Below are 24,090 nucleotides of genomic sequence, written 5' to 3'. Positions count from 1 at the left end.
CAAAAGGAAGATATTGGAAAGTTTAAGAAGATCGGTTGTTGACTTATGGAGAACTATTTTTTTCTTGACGCTAATTAATTTCTTGATAACAAGAAGAGCACGTTTCATTCTTTGTAATATTCTTCCGTTGAAAGAGATGTTTGATTAAAAAAATGGCATCGAGTCTGACTAAAAAAACGTGTCTTGCTTTATTTAGAATAATGTTAGATACGGTTTTAAAATATATAAATCTCAAATAATTATTTTTTATATTTTGAAAAAAAGTAGAATTTATTATTAAAAAATAAATTTTTTCATATAAAATATCATATTTAATCACTTTTTTTTTAAGAAAATGAACGAAAATTTCATTAAATATCATTTATTTTTCTTGAGATTAAACCAATTTAAACGGAGGTGCATGTCATATATAGGATTTACGAGTGAAATACTTCCTTAATGAATGAGCTAGCGGCCTCTTACACGAAAAGCGGATAAAATAAAAGAATTAGAACCAAAGAGCTGGATGGCAGCAAATATATATAATAATGACAATTCATTTTGGATAGAATGACTACAGTACTCATACGTACTTCACTCCATCAGGCATAAATTAAAATGCACATAATTAATCTTAAGATACCACTCGGTCATGCCGATTGATATATTAATTTATTATTATATGATTAACGTTTGAACTAGGTCGTTGTAAATACTACAGGAGGAAACCTTAAAGTCCACGTCCAACGGTATTTTTGTTCCAGCAGCCCTCATAACAGGAGTCCACATAACTTTCCACCTTTTCGTACGATTCTGTCATATAGAAACAAATACATGATACATATGACCAATAAGAAACTATTGTGTATGCTTCAACCAAATAATCCAAACTATACAGAAAGAGCGAGATATATATATAACAAATTATTAAATAGGTAGTAAAATATCATACCAGGCTTAAAGATGGTCGCCTTGGATATAGCACACTTTTCAGTACAATCATAGACAACTTCATTCTGATCATGAGAGTGTTTGCATTGTAACAAGCACTGGGCGAGGCAAATGGAGTACTGTATAGGGCCTTCTATTATCTTCAACGAGCATGCGGGAACACATTTCTTAGCGCAACTAAGAAAGTTTTCTGGCTTTGGAAGAGTGGGATAGGAAGGAGAGACTTCTTGTGCTTGCACAACAACAACAGCAAGCAAAAGCATCGTCCCCACCAATACCCTTTTTGTTGCACCAATTGTTCCTTCCATTGCTCCTTTAATTTTCTTACTTAACTCAAACTCTCGAAATATTTTACTTTAGGTATTACTTGTGCTGCTCGTTGTTGATTAAACATGATCATGACAACCCTCTATTTATAGGGACTGAATTACGTACGTACGCATGTCGATCTAATTATTAGTCCAATACACAATGTACGTTCTAGAATAATGCAAGATCATAATTGAATCTATATGTAGAAACGTGTTAGTTGTTATAGTTGTTGTTACCCATGTAAATTAATGTCGAGATATCTGTGTTGGGTTTAAAATCTTTATAGATTCCACATGAGCTTTTCTTTCTTATTTTCACTTTTTTAATTTTAATGAAAATTAATACACATTCTAAATTAATGTTATGAGAGCATTTGTTTTTTGTTGTTTTTAGTGGATGCTTTTCAAACCAAACAAATCGATTTTGGTATACATGTATGCAGTTAATTTTGTTAATTTAACATTTCTTTTTTACAATTTTTTTTTCTTAATGCTTGGTAACCATTTCAATTTAATATCATTTAGGAGATTTCTTACCACTTTCGTATACTATAGATTTGATTCTTTTTATATTTTGATTTTTCACCATATATTAGGATGACATGATGTATATATGGTTCGGTTTAATTAATGGCCATATTCCTAAACAGAAATGAGGATGGGAACATGCAATTTGATTGTTGTTGTGGTCTTATCATTATTATTAGAACTATTTTATTTAATTTCCTAATTATTGTTTTACACTGCTAATGAATATCAATAATTGAAGCTATATACTGTTGTGTGTGTGTGTGTGTGTCATGTGTTACTTCTTTTCAAAATGTGCATTCTCAGACCTGTTTTAATAAATATTAGCCACAAATTAATTCATGCAAAGATAAAGAATGAAGATACCATCGAGTAAGATACTAATAATAATACAACGTAGGAAATATGAGTGCCAATGCATGATACAATCCATTAAATCAACATGAGCATGATATGAAATTAGCGGATTTGAATTTGATATAAATGTGTTCGGGTCAATCGATCATTTACAAAAAATGGATTGAAATGAGTCATGTCATAGTAACATATTTCTAATTAATTATTAAACGGGTCAAAACATGTGACACAACATAATCAATTATTTAAATGAGTCGGGTTAACGTTTGAAAAATTGACATGCACGATCAATTAGCTTAATGGATCATGTTCAAATTAACTTATATAATCGAATGATCATGACTTGACATGATACAAACACAACCTGCAAACATAAATGACCACCGGCCCCTAGTAAGAAATATGTATAAAAATGGTGAAATATAACTGCACTCAAATATTTCACAAACCAGATTTATTGTAAATGCAATAGCTCTTTTGGAATTTGGATACCCATATATTGTCTTTTATTTACACCAACTCTCTCTCTCTCTCTCTCTCAACCCTTGTTTTATTTTCTCTGCATTTAAAATAATTACAATTAGTAATGAACTAGACCTCATTCATATTAGTTATAAATACTCAACCACGTACGCTTCGCGTGGATGCATGGCTAGTTATTAAAGCACAGACTTAGCATAACATCATTATCGATCGAAAAAATATAGAAAATAAACAACAGTAATAGTTTATGGAAAAATAAAATTTGATTGAACAGTAATTATTAATTCTTGTAATTTTTTAAAATAATAATCCAGTTTAATTTTAACGACAAATTAAGTGAATTCCTTCAATCGAAATACACAACAATTAAGAGAATTGTTCATGAGTTCCATCGTTCAGAACCATTTAAAAAAAAAAAAAAAACCCTAGAAATGAAAAATGGAATCGATAATCACCAAGCAAGTTGCAGAGAAGCAAAGAAGCAAATTTACAAAGTAAATTACTAACCAAAGCAAAGAATATCAGAACATTACTAGTAGTTTTTTTTACGATTCTAGAAAACCAAATGAAGGACAAGAAAGAATGAATTTCATAAAGCTTCACGTTCGTTTCGCCCTCAATTTGTCAGTAAACAGTGTAGCCAACCATGGTGGAGGCAGGTCTAACCAAGAGGCGGGCTGGGTTGAGTTTGGGCCCATGTTGTCTGCTTCTTGATCCTGCCCAGTCCCTCGATTTTAAAACAAAGTGAACACTGAATGCGCTAATTTACAACAAAATTGATTCAATTGGAATTTAGGAATTAGGAGTGATCAACCTTGAACTTTCCACTTGGCCAGAGGAAGAAATTGGGAAGTTTTGGACTCTCATGAATATCATACTTACATAGGGTTATTTCTACTTAAAAGTTAATCAATTTTTAGATAATGAAAAGAACACGCGGTTTCGCTCTTTATATTTCTCTAGACCAAGAGATGATTGATTAATAAAAGAGAAATATTCTAGCCATAAAATGATTACATAAAAATAATCACACAAACTAATATAACTTGATGTAATTTGTCAAATTGTAAAATTACTTTATTGTAAAGCAAATATGACGGATCTTATAAAGTCATATTAATTTGTGAGATTATTTTTATATAATCCATTTGTGGCTATAGCACTCCTCTTAATAAAATGAGAGTCTCGTTCACTTGATAAAAAAAAATGTCTAGATTCATAATAAAACTAACAAACTGATAGGACTCATTGTTGTACACTAAATTGTAAAACTATTTTTATGACAAAATAAATTTAACATATCACATCAATTTTCTCATCAAGTTAATAATTGCATTAAATTATATGGACACGCAGAATTAGACAAATAATATTTGGAAAAAGTGTACTACATAGCGGTTGTTCAACATTTTTTTTTAATTGAAACCAAGGCCAACTTGACTGGTTCATGTCATAAGATTTACAGGTGAATTAAGTATATTCTTAATCAACGAAGCTAAGGAGCAAAGAATTAGAATCAAAGAGGGTGCATGGCGAGTGCTATATAGCATTCATTTCGGATAGATTGATCAGTACAGTACTCATACATTAATATATAACGCTCATTAATGAGCTAGCTACGTAAAAAAACTTCGATAATGGATACAGTAGTACTAATTAATTATCCTTTATTCTTAATTTGAACAACACATGAAATTAAAAAGAAAAAGAAAATCACTATTCTTCAATCAAAAAACAAGTCCAAGACATTAACTCTTAACCAATGCATAAGTTAAATCTGGATAATCTTAAAATATCATAATTCGGTCATGCCGAACGATAAGTACATGAGATACCATTCAGCTATGCCGATTGATATGTTTAATTATTAAGGTACTACGGCTGGAAAAAGCATTAAAATCCATCTCCAACGTCAATACTTTTGTTCGAGCAGCTCTCGTAGCAGGATTCCACGTAACTTCCCACCTCATAATATGAATCTATCACAAAGAAACAAATACATGAAACTTTTATATACATATATATATTCTTCAACCAAATAATATAAAATAGAAATAGAGATCAGAGATGATGATGATGATGATGAGTGAAATTATTAGAAAAATTAAGTGGAATATCATACCAGGTTTATAGATGGTAGTCTTGGATACAATGCACTTTTCAGTACAATCATAGACACCTTCATTCGCTGGAGAGTGCATGCATCCTATCAAGCATAGCGCTAAGCAAAGTCCGTATTTTATACGACCGAATTTAAGTCTCGGCAAGCATTTGATACTACATTTAAAAGGGCAAAGAAATCGTTTGCCATGCTTAGGGGATGAATCAGGAGAGGGAGGAGGAGAGAGTACTTCTTGTGCTTGTACAACAATAATAGCAAGTAAAAGCATCATCACCACCAGCATCCTTTTTGTTGCACCAATTGTTCCTTCCATGGCTCCTCTTAAGTTTCTTACTTAACTCAAGACTCTCGAAATATTTTACTTTAGGTCGTACTGCTTGTGCTACTGCTGTTGATTAAACATGATCATGACAACCCTCTATTTATAGGGACTGAAGTACTTACGTACACCTGTCCATCTAATAATTAGTCCAAGGAATATGTACATGCACAGAGTACGTTCTAGAATAATGCAAGATCATAATTTAATCTATATGTGGAAACTAGCTTGTTAATTGGTTGTTATAGTTGTTGTTACCCATGCAAATTAATGTGGCTCAATTGTTAGGGATAGATTATAGATATCTTGGTGGATTTTATTTTTTCATAGATTTTGTAGTTTTAATTTCTTTCTTTTTTTCGTTTTACACTGAGAAGCTTCCTTCTTTTTTCATTAAAAAATAATTAATTATTATAGACATTTTAGATAAATGTTAATTTTTTAATGAGTCACTTTCGTGTGGGTAAAATGGCCCAATAATCATAAATTGACTTAAAAAGTCTTTGAACTATTGAATATTAATTTGGTTAAACCTTTAACATATTCTCAAAATCACTGCAATTATATGAGCAAGTATATCGATCACACGTACACCTTGATATTGTTTGATGTAATGTAAATATATAAGAACTTTTGCTCTTTGTTGTTTTTAGCATATGCTTCTAATTTTGGTAAGGTAAATTTAACATTTATATTTTATGAGTATTTTTTTTTTTTGTTTTAATGCTTACCAACCACTTCAATCTTAATATCATTTAGGAGATTTCTTACCAATGTTGTACAAGAGCTTGATCTGTTTATATTTTGATTTTTTATTTTTTATTTTTTATTTTCTCAAAAAAGTCATGTAGGATAGTTTAGGATGACGGGTATATATGGCTTTGGTTTAATGGCCATGCATTTCCTAAACATAATAGTAAGGATGGAAACGGGCGCGCGGTTTGATTTCTGTTCATGTGGTTTTTATCATTATCGGTACAAGCTTTTTTAATTTTTTCGTTATCAATTGGAGTACAAGAAAGAATCAGATTCCCAAATGATTATGAGATGGGCTGGGCCGAAGTTTAGGCCCACTGTGATCTGGTTCTTGGAAAATTATCCGGCCCAATCCCTCGATTTCCAACAAAGTGGAAGATTTATATCCAACTGTGTTAGAGCATTGGCATTAGTTTCATCAAAAGTCAAGTCAAATGTATAAAATGATGAATATGTGTAAATCAAAGCTGCATTGGATTCATCAAATGAGAAATGGGGAGTTTTGAGTTACAGTAAATCTATAGTTTCCTTCAAATTTGAAGGGTTACTATAGACTCATCAACCAATTATTTTACTATATTTTAATTCCCAACTGTTGTACTTTATTTTTCCTCTCTCATTTTTTTTCCCCTGCAACCTTAGTTTCATTTCAGTTTTAGATTTATGGTCAGCTCCAAGTATAAAATTAAATTATTAATGTACCTATAGTTAGTTTAATTGCTAAAAATGAAAAAAAAAATTATAATTATTAAAAAAATAATATTATATTATTATTTTGATGAATTCAATAGCTAATCTAATGTGGGATTATGGATATGAAGGTTTTAGATTTATGGAAAACTTGTATTTTTCATCAAATTTTGAAGATAACTTTGATGAAGCCAATGTGAATGCTCTAGTATAATCAAATTTTAAAACACAAATGGTGAAAGAATCAAAAAGTGGACTACTGATGATTTTTTTTGTTCAAACTTGGTGTGTTTGAATTTTTTTTAAAAAAATATATATATTTTTTATTATGGAGTCATAAAATAGTTGTAAATGATTTGTATGTATATAATTTCTCTTTTAAAAATAGTATTTAATGAGAATAAAATCACGTCGGTAGGAGTTTGATGAGTGATCGACATTGAAATTTTCAGTAATCCAAAAGGAAGAAATTGTGAGTTTCGGACCCATGAAGATCAGTTTTGGACTTACTGAGAGTTCTTTTGACTTGAAGTTAATCAATTTTTTAGATAATTTAACTAGTTTTTGCATTAAACCAGATGGATATGGATCAGAAATGACTTGTATAAGTCCCAAATAGACAAATTTCATGCAAGTCCTTGTAAAAAATTGGATTCCATGTTTAAAAAAAAAGTGTAAAAGTAATTATTTTTTATTAGTGGGATCCACTTTTTTACAAAAGACTTGTATAAAATTTATCTATTTGAGACTTGTACCTAACATTACTCAGAATGCCAAATCGAATGGCACCTTCCATAAAATTTACGGTGGAGTGGAATACTTTCTTAAATCAATTATGAGGCTCACGCAAAAAGTAGATCAAAGAATTAGAATCAAAGAGGGTTGTGGCCAATATAGCATGCATTTTGGATAGATTGAGTGCAGTGCACTGATCATATGATGTTCAATATTCATGAGCTAGCTGCATGGGAATGGTAAAAATCCATTAATCGAAATACTAATTAATTATCCTTTTATTGTATGTTTTTTTAATAACACAATGAGATAATCACTATTTCTTCACAAATTGAGTCTAAGACGTCATTGATTCTTCCATGCATAAATTAAAATGAACATAATCTTCAGGTATCATTCGGTCATGCGTACTCATGATACTGCTACTGGAAAAAATTTTAAAATCAATGCTCAACATTACTTTTGTTTGAGCTGCCCTCATGGTAGCTGGAGTCCACGTAACTTTCCACATCATAATATGAATCTGTCACAAAGAAACAAATATGTGAAGTTTTTATATATTCTTCAACCAAATAATCCAAAATAGAGACTTCAACCAAATAGTCCAAAATAGAGAGAGAGAGAGAGAGAGAGAGAGAGAGAGAGAGAGAGAGAGAGAGCAAATTTAAGTAGAATATCGTACCAGGCTTAGAGATGGTAGTCTTGTATACAGCACATTTTTCAGTACAATCATAGACCAGTGCATTCGGAGAAAAAAGTTTGCATCCTAACAAGCATAGGCCGAGGCAAAGCAAGTACTGTATAGGAATGAGTCCTTCTAGAGGGCAACACATCCTTTTTCTTGCTTAGGGGATCCATGAGAGGGAGTATCAGAGACTTCTTGTGCTTGTACAGCATGCAAAAGCATCATCACTACCAACACCCGTTTTGTTGCACCAATTGCTCGCTCCTTCCATGGCTACTCTTGATTTCTTACATCAAACTCTCAAAATATATTGCTTTGGGTACTTGTTCCGCGGTTGATTAAACGTGATGATAACCCTCTATTTCTAGTGACCAAAGTACATGCACTTTGTCCATAGCTAAGTCCAAGGAATATGTACACAAGGTTTTAAAATTGCAAGATGATAATTCAATATATATATATATGGAAAACTGTTAGTTGTTACCGTTGGTATATATAGATGTTGCTAAATTGGCCGGGATATATATATATATATATAAATATATATATATATATATATATATATATATATATATATATATATATATATATATATATATGTGTGTGAGCAAATGCTATTTGTACTTTTAATTTTTACTTACATAATAATATGTGTTGTTGTATCAACTATTGATATGATGAAGATATGAAATTTAAAATTTAAAATTTAAAATTTGAATTTAAAAAGAAAACTAATACAATAAGTCTTATATGTAAAATTATAAATAAAATTATAAACACATATAACACTACTCATCTATGTGACAGATTTAAATTTTTCCTAGATTTGGGAGTTTTCCTTTCTTATTTTCATTTCTTTTAAATTTAATGACAATCGACTTTTTAAATAAATATTATTTTATAGTGAGTTATCTTTCAAAAAAAAAATAGTGAGTTATTCTCGTTCATCAATTAGGTGGGTCAAATGAGCAAACAAACTGACACGTGTACTCGGATATTGTTTGATGTTAACCGGGGATATATGAGAAGCATTTTTTTTTTTTTTTTTTTTTTTGATGCTTTTAGAATCAAACAAATCAATTTTGCTATGGTAGTTTTTTAATTTAACATTTATTTATTTTTAATCAAACAAATCAAATGCTTAGTAACCATTTCAATTGAAAAGAGATTTCTTACAAGTTTGTACTATTTGAAATTTGATCTTCTTTTCGTCCAAGGATTTTAGGATAATTTAGGATGACATGTATGTATGGGTTTGAGTTATGGCCATGAATTTCCTAAACAGAAAATAAGGATGAGAACATGTAGTTTGATTTTTGTTTTGGTTCTTCTCATTATCAGCACGAGTTTTTTTTTTTTTTTTTCTCGTTAACATTTTACGCTGTTCAGTATCAATCATCGAAGCGGACAGCTATGTGTGAGCTTTTTTCTTCCTTTCAAAACGTGCATTCTTGAACCTGTTTCATTTAATTTTTAGCCACAAAATGTGTAGATATTGATTAAAATACCAAAGAAAATACTAAGAAAAAAACGAATAGGGAATATGGATTGTTTTGAAAGGATTATTCACAATCTAGTGGGATAGCACGTAAATTTTTATCCGAATTTAGAAGTCTCAAATTGGAAAAAGATAAGACATATAATACAAATTTTGCAATATTTACTGCTCATATAATATTATCTAATATATTTATACGAACAACGATAAACATCGAAGGAACCTCAAAAGGGAAAGCAACGCCATATATTTGTGCCTGCACTGCATTCAATGTCTACAACCCGCAGAAGCAATAAGAGGATCCCGGCATATAATTAGTTAGGCATTCAATTAGAGAGCGGTTGGGACCAGAGGCAGAAAAAGTGACGCTGTTTCTCACCCTCCAAAGACAATTGGAGCGAATTAAAGGTGAGGTGAGAAAGGGTTAAGAAATATATATCCATTATTGACAACAGAATGTAGCCTTCAATTGAAAAGATGTTCCACGTGTTACAAGGCCATCAGAAATGGAAAGTACACGTAATCTGAATCAATACAAGCAAATACATTCTATAGCATCCAAAAATGAGCAGAGAAATAAGAACATAACAACTTTATAAAGAGGAAAAATTGAATAGAATATAATAACTGGATTTCGAGTGAACCTTCAATCCATCTATGTGACACAGGGCCAAGCTATGAGAACTTGAAACCGACGAGCTGTAGTCTTTTATGTACACGAACTCTCTCTCTCTCTATCTCTCTCTCGCACGCGTTTCTCCTTTCCTTCTAATGATTCTGACCCAGGAATAGAGAATGCAGTCGGGCTGAATGGTCTCACCCACCAAAAATGCTTTGAAAATACAAGTCGTCAACCAATATACGTCCATCTTTTAATAATATTTGTAACTCAAAGAGCCAGACTGTGGTGGTGGCGGGGGCAACCGATTAGGTGTACGTCGGCTGCCGGAGTTTGAACCAGAGTTCACATCCCCATTTTGCGCTGGGTCGCTGTGATGTCGGCTGTGACCGTTGGATCCAGATCTAGAATTATCACCATAGGAATTATAATCAACAGAGCCATTAGCAGCTGCATCAAAAGCAGATCTCCAGTCATCTCCAGATGGACCATTGGTCCTTGGGCTGCTTTCTGCAAAGGTAACAGAGATTTAAGAAACATTTACGTACTATCTATTACCTATAGAATATTTTTTTTAAACATGTCCTTTTGCTTCTATTGACTCACCTCAATATTTTACCTAATTAATTTGATTCTTTTTTAACTTTCATTATTGAGTATCAATAAAATTTTTAATTAAATTTTAAATAATTTGAAATATCATGTCAAATTATACAATTCAAAATTAAGGTCTTAGAAAGTAGAAACTTCCCCATATTTCCTATGTAACCCTTGTTTTCTTTTTTCTATATTCAATGTATTACAATTGATAATGAAGAATAATATACCACGTTCAGATTTACTATATAATCAGCCACGCATCAATATGTAAGCGTATAGACTAAATAGCATCATTATTGGAAACAGAAAAGAAACAATAAAACACAAAAATAATAAATCTACTAAACAACATCTAGGTCTTGCCACGCAATATAAATTGCATTCTTATTAGAACTATTTCAATTCTTATTGTAACTATTACATGATTTTATATACTTAAATCGCATTTAAGTAAGATCGAAATAGGCGATTCAATCTTGTCATGAATTGCCTCGTTCAATGTCGGTCCCCAATTTTAAATCCAATTCGAACTTTTCGAGCCTTGGTTTTAATTAATGATTTTGAGAAGGTAAATAACATAGACCAAAGACCTTTTGCATTTAGACAACAGCTTTTAAACAGATACCTGTTCCACCACCATTAGACCAGTTGGAGGCAGCAGCGGCCTGGTTGTCATGAACGCTAAGTTGGCGAGTTAGTTTTGAAAGAAGAGAAGACTGCTTTTGGTAGCGTTCCCTCCTACCTTTTACATTCCGGTCCTCCTGAAGCAACTCTTCAATCCTTGCTGTGCTTTGTGCACTACCCACCAACAAATATAAACATGATTATTGTTGACTAACAAATATAAACATGATTATTGTTGACTAACAAATATAAACATGATTAAAATTATTTTATTCTCATATGAATTGAGTTTTGTATTCTAGTGGTCATTTTAATAACAGTACATTCAAGAGCCAAAACTTGCAGGAAAATATGAGGCACATCAGTGGATGGAGCTAAACAACAAGAAGGCAGCCTGCAAGGGCCAATTGGACAAGCAGATGCTTGGAAATAAAAAAATAAAAAAAAAAAAAAAAAAAAAAAAAAACATCTAGTGCAAATGCATGCAACAAATTCAGAGCAAATAGAGAAGTTTTCAACCTGACGGAGCTATACAACTGATTTAACATGTCTTCCTTCGCTTTCTCGACTTGGCAAAGAACAACTGCCTGCTCAACCAGTCAATCCCAAATGTTTTCAATCATTTCAATATTGATTCTAAGCATGAATAATGTAAACGAAATGATATAAGCTTACTTTGGGAACATTTGCAGCCAAACTGTTCAAAACTGCTTCAACATAACCACGTACTTCTTGAGACATCCACCGAAGCTCTTCTTCAGGATCAGCTGGTTTTCGAGCCATTGTATCCTTAGAGAGGGGAGGGACACCAGGGAAAATAATACTTGATTAAACTTCATAACTTAGTGCAATAACATGTATGAGTTGCTTAAAGCAAAATAGAGGTTAGCAGTCTTAGCAGATCCAAAATTACAGAAAACTAAATCATTCACCAAGAAAAATTGAGTGCAAATAGAACATAAAAGCTACCATAAACTGAATGAAAAAATGGCATTTATCGAGAATTTCCATAAAAACAAAGTTACTTACCAGATAACCATCAGAATGGCTTTGTCGCATACCACCTTCACTCTTCATCTGTCCTCCTCTAGAAGGTTGAATAACATTTCTTATCTTATTCATCCATTCACTCTTATCGGCCACACTCTCAGCCTTCAATACAACAGCACTATGGGCTGCAAAATAAATCCAGAATGGATTCAAGATACTCTTGTAAGTCAAAACAATAAATGGGGGGTGTGAGGGAGTATCCACATCTAAGTAATTGACTGATGAAAGGAAAGGACATGCCTTTCAAAACGGTTTTATATGGAACCTTGCTAGTGATCTTGAACAAAAGACTTGGTGCTTTTCCAGAATCTGGCCCATTAGCCTTCTTATCCTTCGAACTCTTTGATGAAGGTTCTTCCTCATCTGATACCTCTTCAATATTACATTCCTGCATGATATGCTTTAAAGGGTTACTTCATTATTTTTTTTTATAGAATGGGCGGTTACTATTAGTATGAAGTACCCTAAATGATTATCTGAAGTTTAGACTACCCTTCATCGGCAAGGGCACACCCGTATAAGCTGTGCGTCTGTATGTAGTTCATTCATAAATGCATCCAGTATGAAAATGGAAAGGTTACTACGGCATAGTGTTCTCCCAAACCAAAAAGACGAGCATGCCTGATGATATACATCCAGATCTACAAAACCATATGTGCTATAGTTTGTATTGCTAAGAGCAATTAATTTTTTAAAAGTTAGAAACAACTCTAACATTTAAATAAAATGTAGAGTTTCTGGAGACCAAATTTGCTCCACAATTGCATAGTGTCTAAACTCTAAGCAAGATAGTCAGCAAGATATTTTTCCTCCTTCCCTGTTGTTTTTGAGGCATGAGACGGGAAAAAAAAAATATTTGCAGTGCACGGGACTGGGGTCTGCAGGGGTGGGTCCGAATGGCCCCTGCCTTGGAGAGGTTACCCGACATAAAAAAAAAAAAAAGAAAAAAAAGGGATAAACAAATATCAAACATATGGTTCTGAATTAACATAGTAAAAACACAGTTGCTAGGATGAACTTTGAATATATCTAAATGCACAATTTATTACCCAAGAACCATCGATGCACCCAGTCCCGCACTAGTGACCACGATAGAATTCTAAATGGTAGAAGTCCTTCTAAAAGTTGTGAACAGTACTTAGAAAACCTGTATCTGAGAGTAGAAAAATATCAACAGCTGTCCTTACCTCCAAAGTGATGACTCCTCGAAAATTTCTTTCCTCCTGCTTTTTGGTGTAACCAAGCTGTAGAATAAACGAGAGGTCAATCCCAATCATAAGTATAATAATGATTAGATCATAAGAGTAACATCAGCTACTAGTACACATCATATTGCAAAAATTGTCATGTCTCGATATAAGAGACCTCGTAACTTAAGAATCTAAGTTTGAATTTGGCAGGCTTGGAAGTAATGTCACATACCTTTCCAGTCTTCTCATTCAAAACAAACCACCGACGGCTCCATCCATTAGTTTTTGCACTTTTCTTTAACATAAAACCTGAAAAGAAAATGAACATTTAATAGAATGCAACTTTATTCATCAAAAAAAAAAAACATTTAATAGAATGCAACTCTCCAGAGAAAGGTATCCTACAGCTCAAGTCTTTGAATTCACTCAGGATATTTTTTCAAGCGTATATGCCCCAAAAACCAAGATGAACCCAAGAACCATCCATGCTAATTGCATCATAAATTCTAGTTTGGCATCATATGAACTTCCAGCATGCATAGAAAAAAAAATGCCCTTAAAAATGACCTAGGGCAGAAGCATGCAAACAAAAAATCGTTTTATGTAGAAGTCATTTTCCTAAATCAAAAAGTATCTTCATAAAGTGACATTTCAACGATCTAATACAAACAAGTGACCAAACAGCATCAATTTCCACAACCAAAATGTTGTACCTATAATGAAAAGAAAACTACCCCAGAGATTTTCCTCGCATTCTTCTATAGTGAGATTTTTATTTTCTGCATACTCTGTTGTAGTGTTTCTTATGATACAGAATTAGGAATAGAGTATCTCCATTAAAGAAAGATCTAAATGTTGCATTTTGAAATGGTGGCATCCATATTCTCATATGAATTGAACATGGTATAATAATGTGCATGTAATTTGAAGACAAACCTGCTGTTATTTCTCCTTCAGGACCTGCAGTCTTTAAACCTGAATTCTCCTGAACGTCTTTCTCTGCCTGACCAGATTTGTCCTTCATTGATTTCAAGCTTCCACCAGCCTGCTGACCACCTGTTTGAGGACTAGTTGCCTAGGACCAAAAAAAAAAAAAGAAACATGTAATGAGCAAGGCATACAAAGGACAAGACAACTGAATTAATGAGATATACAGTTTAAGGAAAACATGGACAACCAAACCCACTCAACGTATTCCTTCAAAAACTTGTATTCAAATTGATATAGAGAAGGAGATCTTCTACCCTGTTTAGTGTTGCCTGCTCTGCCTCATGCCCCTTTTTTGAAGATCGAGTTTTAAGCTCCTCCTCTCGGCGCTGTCTCTCCATCCTAAAGAAGAAATTTACAGATCACCCTAGTAAGCTGCAGGTAAATATTGGAAAAGGGTATCTACAATTTCATTGCTACATTGTTGCAGGTAAACATTGAACTCATAGCGACATATCACACACTCAGGAGAAAGACATACTTGTGAAAGGGGGTAGAGAGAGAGAATAAATTCTACCAATCTAGGTAGTAACGACATGTCAGTTAAAGCATATTCTTGGAGAAATGATGCAAGGCAAGCCATCATGTTACAAATGTTTAAAGTTTAACTCAACCACTTGAATAACTTGCAAGCATTTCACCAATGTCAAGTTATGTTATAATCTAAAACCAGATACTAAATAAAATGTTACAATATGAAACCAAATGCTAAAAAATTATTTTCGTGCAAAAAACATTTTAAGAATACCTCCTTTGCACTAAACGTATGAAGTGTTGGGGGGGTACAAAAGCCCGCTCCATATCCACGAGCGCAACAACCATTTTCCTTGCTTCATTCTTAAACCCATCTAAGGCAGCACTTGCAATGGCCACAACCTTGTATAACATTAGCATAGTTTAATCCACAACTCCAATAATAAATAAATAAAGAAGTGAATTGAAAACTGCAGACTTATAGTCATACTATTGAACACACTGTAATTTATAAAAAACAAATTAACAAACAAGAAAACTTGAACCGATAAAGTAAGGCACCATACCTCTCTCTTGAAAGGAGGGTATCTTCCAAGACCTGGGGTAGCATTTGCAGAGGCAGAAACTATATCTACCAGGACACGGTGCACCTAATTTATCAGTCAGTAATCAATGCAGACAAGGACTTTATTAGACAGTTTGCACAGACTAATCTAAATAAATATTATATAGGAAATCACAGATGACATGAATCAACCATATACAAGCTATTCCATATCAAATAACTAAAAACACGAGTTGATCCAAAAGTTTAATCATCTTCAGTATCAGAAGAGAGATTGAGAAGCTCATGAAATGAAGCATCTTTCGACAGCCCAACCCATGCAAAACTAAACATACAGTAGAAGAAGAGAGTATGGGAACCCACTAAAGATCATAAGTTAGAATCCAGATGGTCCACCATTATAAACAATACCAAAGTTACAAGAGATTCAAATCATACTACAGCAAATAGCAGCAAACGCCCAGGTTTACCTCATCAACACAAAGCCTAGATGGTTCTTTTGCAAGCTCCAAGACACCTTTAATCAAGGATCTTAAACCCTTTTCAGGGGAAATGAGATATGGCTGATAGCCATCCGCTTCCAACACAATCTAGTCCAACATTTTAAAAAAATAAAGGTCAGAAGACCCAAAAATCCCTTGAAATCAAAACAAGGTAAGCTACAATTTGGAAGTCCACCTATCAAAAAATAAATAAACAACAAAAAAATTTGAGAAAAAGAGGAATGCCAAAATATACCCTCTTGACATTGTTGATATCGAAATGCCTGTCTAAAGGAAGCTGCTTCATTCTATTTGGAAAGGTCCCCTCAAAACTGGCAACAATTTTCCAACCAGCACCCTTCAAAAAAATAATTTTAGCACCAGCTAAGGCTTGTAATCAAGAAAATCAATGACAATTAATGGAATGCCACAACTAGCTTCAGCAACTTTAGAATATGAAGAAAAGTTGTACAGCCACAGGCTATCCAAGTGCAAGACCAGAGTCATGAATTTTTCTCTCCCCTTTCCCAAAACCCAATAAAAATTCTTAATTTAAGCCATTTCACTACTATTCACATATATTCCAAGATACTCTAAGTGCCCAAACAAGCCCTAAATTAGAGGTACTCTTTAGCAGTTTTCAAATGTATGCCTCTCACATTCACCTTCCAAACAAAACAGCCTCGAGAATTTACGAGTGGAATTTGTTCCATTTCTCATGGGGAAGCTTCTCTTCAGGGGTCTACCCATTTGAAATTGATAAGCTTGGTTATTAAATAGTGAAGGGTGTGGAGCAACTTCAACAATCTTTAACCTTAAGAGAGGAAGAACTTCCTGACTGATGGTAACGAGAGCTTCTACAATATGAAGGGGTATATTTCATACAAAGGTTTTAGAGCACACTTATATCCACATTGAAGGGCAAATGTTTATTTCAGTTTCCTTTATTTTTTGCCTTCAACTCCTTATCACTCTTTATTTCCATTTCATGTAATATCTTAGGGGATGTTTGGGTAATGAAATGAGATGAGAATTCGGTGAATAGTAGTTCAATCGCTTGAGTTAAGATGTTTTATTCGGTTTTGGGAAATAAGAGAGAAAAAAAATTAAATAAAAATATTATAAAGTTAAAAAATTATTTGAATGTAATTTTTTAATATAATTTTTATTTTGAAATTTGAAAAAATTGTATTATTTTTTGTGTTTTGCTTGGAAGTTTGGAAAAATTATAATGATTAGATAAAAAGTTGAAAATTACCCCCGAAGGGGTTGGCCCAAGTGATGAAGGCCTATAGATCTTGGGGTATCAGTCCCCTCAAGGTCTAAAGTTCGACACCTCATGGGTGCAAACAATTCTTTGGAGCCACAACCCCTTGTGAAAAGCTAGCGATTTAACCAGTTCTTTGTAGGAAAACTTCCGAGAGTGTGGTGCAACTGACCGGGATTTACTCTACAGGGATGAGTCCGAAAGGCCCTACCTTGGAAAGGTTCCCCAACTTTTCAAATTGAAAAGTGTTTTGTGTTTGAGAAGAAAATTATGAAAAATTTTGAGATGAGATTCATCTCACTTCCCAAACATGGCCTTAGAATAATATCACTCATAAACCTTAGTAATCTGCAAAACTGCATCCTCAAATCTAAATTTAAAATTTGATCAATACATATCAACTCACCTCTCCAGATGTAACATGCAGGAGAAACCTATCCTCAAATTCACGGCAAAGTTCCAATGCTAGAGCTCGGGTGCCCTCAGAACTTTGGACCATTTGCTCACCAAGCCTTACCAGCTCATCCTGAACTATTTGAGACTTCCCTTGTAACCTGCAAAAATGTAAAGAACAGGCATTGATAGGAACCCAATTTATCATGCTTGATGGAAGAAACAGTATATGCATCCACTCAAAAGGAGTCGTTTCAAAAAAAGGCAGGTGGTCGTGATTATATTCATGGAATCCATATATCTACAAGCAAAGCACTTGATAAACTGGATTCAACAGTTCAATGCAGCCTCCATGCTGGTCATTACTCGGAAGTGTCAACTCTGGCCAAAGTAGACAGCTTGAAATTTGAGCAAGATTTACATCAATTGATTTTAATATTATAATAGCATCTGAAAACTTCCTTGGCCAAGCTTTTTTCTTCGTGTCTTTTAACTCCAAAGCTCAAATTTCTCAAGTTTTAACAATATAGAGGAAAAAAAGTCGCCTAACTAAAACCATATTTCTTTCAATAATTAACCTTATTATTTAAAAAAACTAACAGATGCATCAAAAACACAACAAAAAATGACAATATAGCATCAGCAAAATGCTCACCCAGAGAGGAGATTTGGAAGCCGAACTTTCATGCGATTCCGAATCTGCTGTGACAGAGCATCCACCAAAGCTATTCTCCCAAGCTTACTTTGTGGGGCTCCAGTTAGTATGGACTTGAGACTTTCACTCTCTGCCCTCCATGCAGTTTCCAAAGAACTCTCTGAGCCAACTGATCCAGATTGTGCAGAGGCTATTGACACTGATTGACCTATCAAAGCAACCCACGGGATATCGGATACCCTCGATGGACCCTGATTTAACAGGAGAGCCTGAACTGCAGCTAGAGATTTCTGATCCGATGCAGCTTGATCTATTTTACTAATCACACCAATGGTTCTGGTACCTGTAATCAACATTTAATCACATGACTATTAAATAAAATAGGATGGGAAAGGAAGAGGACGAATGCATCAGACACCAAATGGCATTAAACATTTGGACAGCAATGCCTCATGCATTCATACTAGGGAACAAGACCAAATTTAACCTCTTTCCTCCAGGAAAGGATCATGGATAAAAAAGCAAGTTACCATCTCCATCATATTCCTTGGCAACTCTGATGGCTCGAGATGAAGCAATTTCAGGTGCCTGTGAGGCAGGTACTATAACTAGCAGAATGGCGTCGTTGTGCTCAGCATATTCACTAACCTATGCAAGGACCATTGAAACATTATTAATAAAAACTACTCTATTTTTAATATAAATTTATATGCCCTAGCGCTATGACAGAATGATTAATTGAGAAGCTATCTAAAGTATATATATATAAATAAATTACACGGATCGGAAAGAATTTATTGCCAGAATGATGAGCTCCAGAGTCTAGGCCATAAAAATCCTTGAATTTAAAATAAATATATATATATATATATATATTAAAAAAAACAAAAAAAAGGTCTATACAAGCTTCTTACTACTCACCAGCGAGTCATCCATGATCCGTTGATCCAGCCCGGGTAAATCAACCAACTTCAAGGGAGGAGCTGAGGAAAATTCATATTAGATAGAAATTCATGGAATAAGATAACGGGAGCCAACTAATAAATTATACATGATAGCAAGGAATCAGATGAACCAAGCACAATCCCAAGAAAGATGTTTGTATAACATGGAGTGTACTTTAAGAAATCTTCTGATGGTGAATCATAAGAATAGCAAATAGATTCACGCAAATATAAACTCCTCATGAGGTAACATTCAGTTGTACCATCTACAGACAATATCAGTCAATGGCCATATTTCAAGATATGCATCTACACATGTAACACGTTAAGATTTACCCCAAAGTTGAAATGTAACAACCATGCACAGAAGCCCCTAAAGCTTTTGTCTTCAAGTTTTCACCGTTGCATGAGTTTAATATCAAAATAAATTAACCAAACTTCATAGAATCATATGTAATTATGCACAAGTAATATGGGCAACATTTATTTAATGCAGTGTCTTAGTCCCACCTGCTAAGAAAATAGATGGGACAAAGTATCTTACTTATTTCTTCTTCTTTTTTTTTAATAAGTATCTTACTTATTTCTGTTTTGCTTTCTAAAAAAAAAAATCTTTTTCACAATCATAGAAGGCCAAACACAAAATTTTCCAATAGAAGAATTTTTCTTCAAGGAGATAATCTACCCCAAAAACTGTAATATGACATTAAAAGAATTGCATCACATGTCATAGATGAGATATCTTCTTCTAATCATAAAGGAGAAAAGGTAACAGATCATCCAGAGACCTTACAAAATTTTTAACTGAGAACAACCCAACATATATATGACATTCTTTTAATGTGAAATGACATGTCAAATTGCCAACATGTTTCTATATCACAGCTAATTAAATTTCATGCGTCTAGCACGGAAATAAAAACAAAAGAATATAATTATGGTTAGATTCTGTCTACTGTCAATACTTTTAGCCATTGCATATCCGGACACTAATCTCTTTCAAATATCAAAATGTTGACTGATGCTCCATAAGTTTATGCATATTCCGAACCCCTTTCAGTACCAATACAATCATTTTAGGAACAATTTCTCATTTTGAAAAGTATGAAATCATCCAAAAGACAAACATTTCTCATTAAACATTTAAGCACATAAGTAAAGATAGATTGAAGACTTTCAATCATAGACCAACCTGTACTTGTGCGTAGCTTCAAATATATTTCATCTCGACTCTTGCCCGAGGAACCCTTACTCAATCTATCCTGTAGAGAATGACGCAATGCACCTGCAGAAAAACCACAAAAATCAAATAAACACAAAAAAGATTTAAAAGTTCATTTTTAAAAAACCATTATTTGTTATATTTTCACAAAACACCATAGAACATGAAGATCTTAGGTTTCATTGGTCGCCCTGACCTAGCCCTGCAGTTCTAGAATGACCAATGAAATCTTCCTAGCAAGGACTTTATGAATTAATGGTAATGACTACTAATTGAAGTTACTGACTTGCAGAAACTTGTTGAGACTTATTGTCAATCTGCAAAATAATCGATTTGCTGCTCAAAGAACCATCCCTCTGTAAATCAATACTTATGGGAGCTCGAGTGGCACCGTTTTCACCAGTTGGCTGGACGAAGAAGAGAAAGGTAAACAAAGATAAAGCTCAACTGGGTTCCATGCTTTATAAGAAGTAATAATTAAAAATAAAATCTTATACTCCACACTTACCAAAACGGGATGCCCTATTAAACTGTTCAAAACTGCAGATTTACCAGCACCCTACAGAATTTGTGGCGCACCAAAAGATAACAAGAAAATACATCAGGATCTCCAGACAAAAAGAAGAAGTAACTCACAGCAATGATGGTTATAAAAAAACACAAGAGTCTGAATTGATCTTCAAGCAGCTTCTTTTCTTTTTTTGTGATAAGCAATCTTCAAATTGTTTCTTACAGTTTATAATCATCAATGAAACACAACTTGGACATTACACTTGTAGCTTAAATTAAATCAGAGTATAACACTTCACCGAGCATTCAAGCGCGAAATTTGGTAGACATCAGCATTAACCACAGAGTGAGAAAGTATGTAATAAGCTTACACCAATCCGAATTAAATAAACTCCGTTATTTCGAGCAAATATATAAAAAAAACATCATAATGAGATTGGAAGTAGTTAGCTAAACACAACTAAACAATCACAAAGGTAAATTCTCTCTCCATAATTTTTGAAAGCCCCGGCAACGCTTTCGAGTAATGAAACTATAGTTTTTCTTAGTAAGAGCATCTACGAGAATTCAGTGAGCGTGCAGACGACAGTGCTACTAAGACATATAACAAAAGATTAAACATATCTTCCTTTACATAAAACAGCTCGAAACCTACAAACTTAGGCATAGAAAAATCGATGCGATCTCCCTCTCTCGAAGAGAAAAACAATTATTACGCATTTATATAGTATATAATATATATACACACACACAGACACGAAAACGGAACCAGAAGTAGAGACATGAACGGGTGGACTTACAACATTGCCAAGAGCTACGACATTGAGGAAAGTAGATGCCCTTCTAGAAGAACCGGATGAGGACCCGGTGTTTTCGTCAACGTCTTCGTCGGCAAGCAGAGCCGCAGCTTGCCGCATCGACTCCGATAGCTGAGCCAACTCTTCGATCGCCTCCATAGACCCGATATTTCAGAGATCGACGATCTGATCCCAACAGATATAACCCCTTCAGACAATTAAAAGTGAGAACGAGGTGAGAGGGCGATCGATCGGAGTGAAACCCGAACAGAAGGGAACGGAATCAGAGAGATCTGTGGGAATTAGATCTATTCGTGCCTTGATTAGAAGATTTAGGGCTTGAATTTCGATTAATCGAAGGCAAAAGGAAGGACGAGAGGAAATGCTAAAGAAAGAATAACCCCCCTCTCTCTCTGTCCACTGCCTCTCTCTCTATATTTTGAATCTTGTTTTAACCCTGCAGTCGGTCCTCTTTTTTAAAAAAAAAAAATTAAAATCTGTACGCCGAACTCTGTTGTTTTCTTTCCTTTACAGTTTTAATTTTTATTTTACTCGTAATCTGGATCCATCGTTTTGTATTTTTAGATTTTCTTTTTCTTTTCTCTTTCTTTAACCTTTTTGTCTCCCTTTTTTTCCCTTTACGTTTTCCTAATTTTTCTCAGTCTTCATTAAAAAGTAAAAACTCCCTCTAGCGGTTGGGATCGTGTGCTGCCATATCAGCGTCCATAGAGACCCACCACTGCATTAGCATTTCGTAATTCCTACTGACAAGCCAGCTTTCTCCTTCCCAATTCAATTTAACATTTAAACAAAATAATAATAATAAATTCATGTCTAATCTATATATTAAAGCATTTATATATTAAAACTATTTCTTTTCTTTTTTTTCATCGACTTTCGACTTCCTGACGAACGGTATCCATGAGAATATAAATAATTAAGTGGCTCACAAAAACCTTTCATTATTTTTTTTTTATATAAATAAGACAGTAACTCAAAATTTATTGATATAACCTCCTATAGTAAGAAAATATCAGCCGTTACAAAAATCCAAAAAATGAAATATACTAATTATTTTAATGTAATGCACCGCACATGCTACAAGTTTTCCCCTTCTGACAAAAAATATATCATAACGCAAATATCAGATAAGAAAGCACACCCCAAAATCTCTCATCCGTATAACAATTGAAGATAAAAGCAAGAATGATCATTGTGAAATGATAATGTACCTATCTCCTGCCAAACGCTAATTAACGATTATTAGTCGCGTATTTTGATTCCGTTGAGTCATGCATGCGCGCAGTACTTCATGAAAACTTATTATCACGACCGTTACTATACTTCATGCGTGCATTTTCTCAAGCACCATGCAAGCATCTTACATTGCGAGAGCAACATCCCCTGGCTCCACGCAAGTTCTAGGCAATCTATTGGACACTCAACGAAACGTACGTACCCTAAACATGCAAGTAGCTCGTAATATATAATATACATCTTTAAAGCTACTGAATTGAACACAGTAATTCAGCTGTGGACAGATTAATAACTCAATTTTCTTCCCTGATTGGAAAATAAAAGAGATGCGTGCAAGAGGCCATTCACATGTGTTGAATTGAGAATTATGCAAAAAGAGACCAAAAAGAGGTGAAAAATGAAAAGTCAAGATGTAATTAGTGGGATCCATAATGGTGGAGCCCCAGGCCATCCACATATATATTGGCATATTGCTACTTTGTCCATCCTGTGATGATTCTACAATCTTCAAAATTAACTTGAATGTCAATGTTAATGTGAATCCATCAGAGGAGTTGGGCGTTTCCGAAGCGAAAAAAATAAAAAGAAAAAGAAAGAAAGGTATGTGGGTGTCGTTGGATGGCGTGATGTGAATAACAATGAAAATGATTTCTTCGTAGTACTGGCTTTCAATATGGTCGGTGCATATAATGGGGTGACTCATTAAAAGTAAGTTGGTTGTCCTGCTTCGTTGGAAAATGACGTCTCCAACTGGAAAAAAGAGGGTTAGATTTCATTAAACACGTCCACTTCCAACTTCAAAATATCAGGCAGGCTCAAGCCCAGTCCACAAACACGAAGTAGCGAGTGGGTCTGGGCGCTGCACCGAACGCTGCTTTACAAGCTGGTTCACGATCACGACGATTTACAAAGTTTCACGTCTGCATTAAGGCCGGGTTCCCCGTCTACCAGGGTGAGTTGCTTCTGCCTCGTTAATTTCTAACGTCACGTCGTTGAGAGCTTTTCTTTAGGAGAGAGAATCTTTTGAATTTGAGTATCAA

At 33.9% G+C, this 24,090-nt stretch overlaps 2 protein-coding genes across 2 annotated transcripts; both read right to left on the bottom strand.

Annotated features, from left to right (window-relative positions):
* Positions 1–518: 518 nt before the first annotated feature.
* LOC122307132 lies at positions 519–1,294 on the bottom strand. The gene is made up of 2 exons (XM_043119793.1): positions 932–1,294; positions 519–792 (listed from the first exon to the last, which is right to left on the bottom strand). Exons 1-2 carry the CDS (start codon positions 1,236–1,238, stop codon positions 710–712), a joined length of 390 nt encoding a protein of 129 aa, XP_042975727.1. The 5' UTR covers positions 1,239–1,294; the 3' UTR covers positions 519–709.
* An 8,565-nt stretch (positions 1,295–9,859) lies between these two features.
* Positions 9,860–22,242, bottom strand: LOC122307284 (dynamin-2A-like). The gene is made up of 22 exons (XM_043120054.1): positions 21,797–22,242; positions 20,995–21,045; positions 20,773–20,893; positions 20,457–20,549; positions 19,242–19,303; positions 18,851–18,968; positions 18,321–18,663; positions 17,679–17,826; positions 16,262–16,363; positions 15,994–16,113; positions 15,525–15,608; positions 15,233–15,360; positions 14,742–14,826; positions 14,434–14,572; positions 13,730–13,806; positions 13,495–13,551; positions 12,548–12,695; positions 12,287–12,432; positions 11,933–12,046; positions 11,777–11,844; positions 11,259–11,431; positions 9,860–10,543 (listed from the first exon to the last, which is right to left on the bottom strand). The coding sequence occupies exons 1-22, from the start codon at positions 21,950–21,952 to the stop codon at positions 10,287–10,289; spliced, it is 2,790 nt and encodes a 929-aa protein (XP_042975988.1). The 5' UTR covers positions 21,953–22,242; the 3' UTR covers positions 9,860–10,286.
* Between the last annotated feature and the right edge of the window lie 1,848 nt (positions 22,243–24,090).

The sequence above is a fragment of the Carya illinoinensis genome, chromosome 4 (genome assembly GCF_018687715.1).
Source record: "Carya illinoinensis cultivar Pawnee chromosome 4, C.illinoinensisPawnee_v1, whole genome shotgun sequence".
Lineage (NCBI taxonomy): Eukaryota > Viridiplantae > Streptophyta > Magnoliopsida > Fagales > Juglandaceae > Carya > Carya illinoinensis.
Note: the sequence above shows the minus strand (reverse complement) of the source record. Positions and strands in the feature narration are given on the sequence as shown.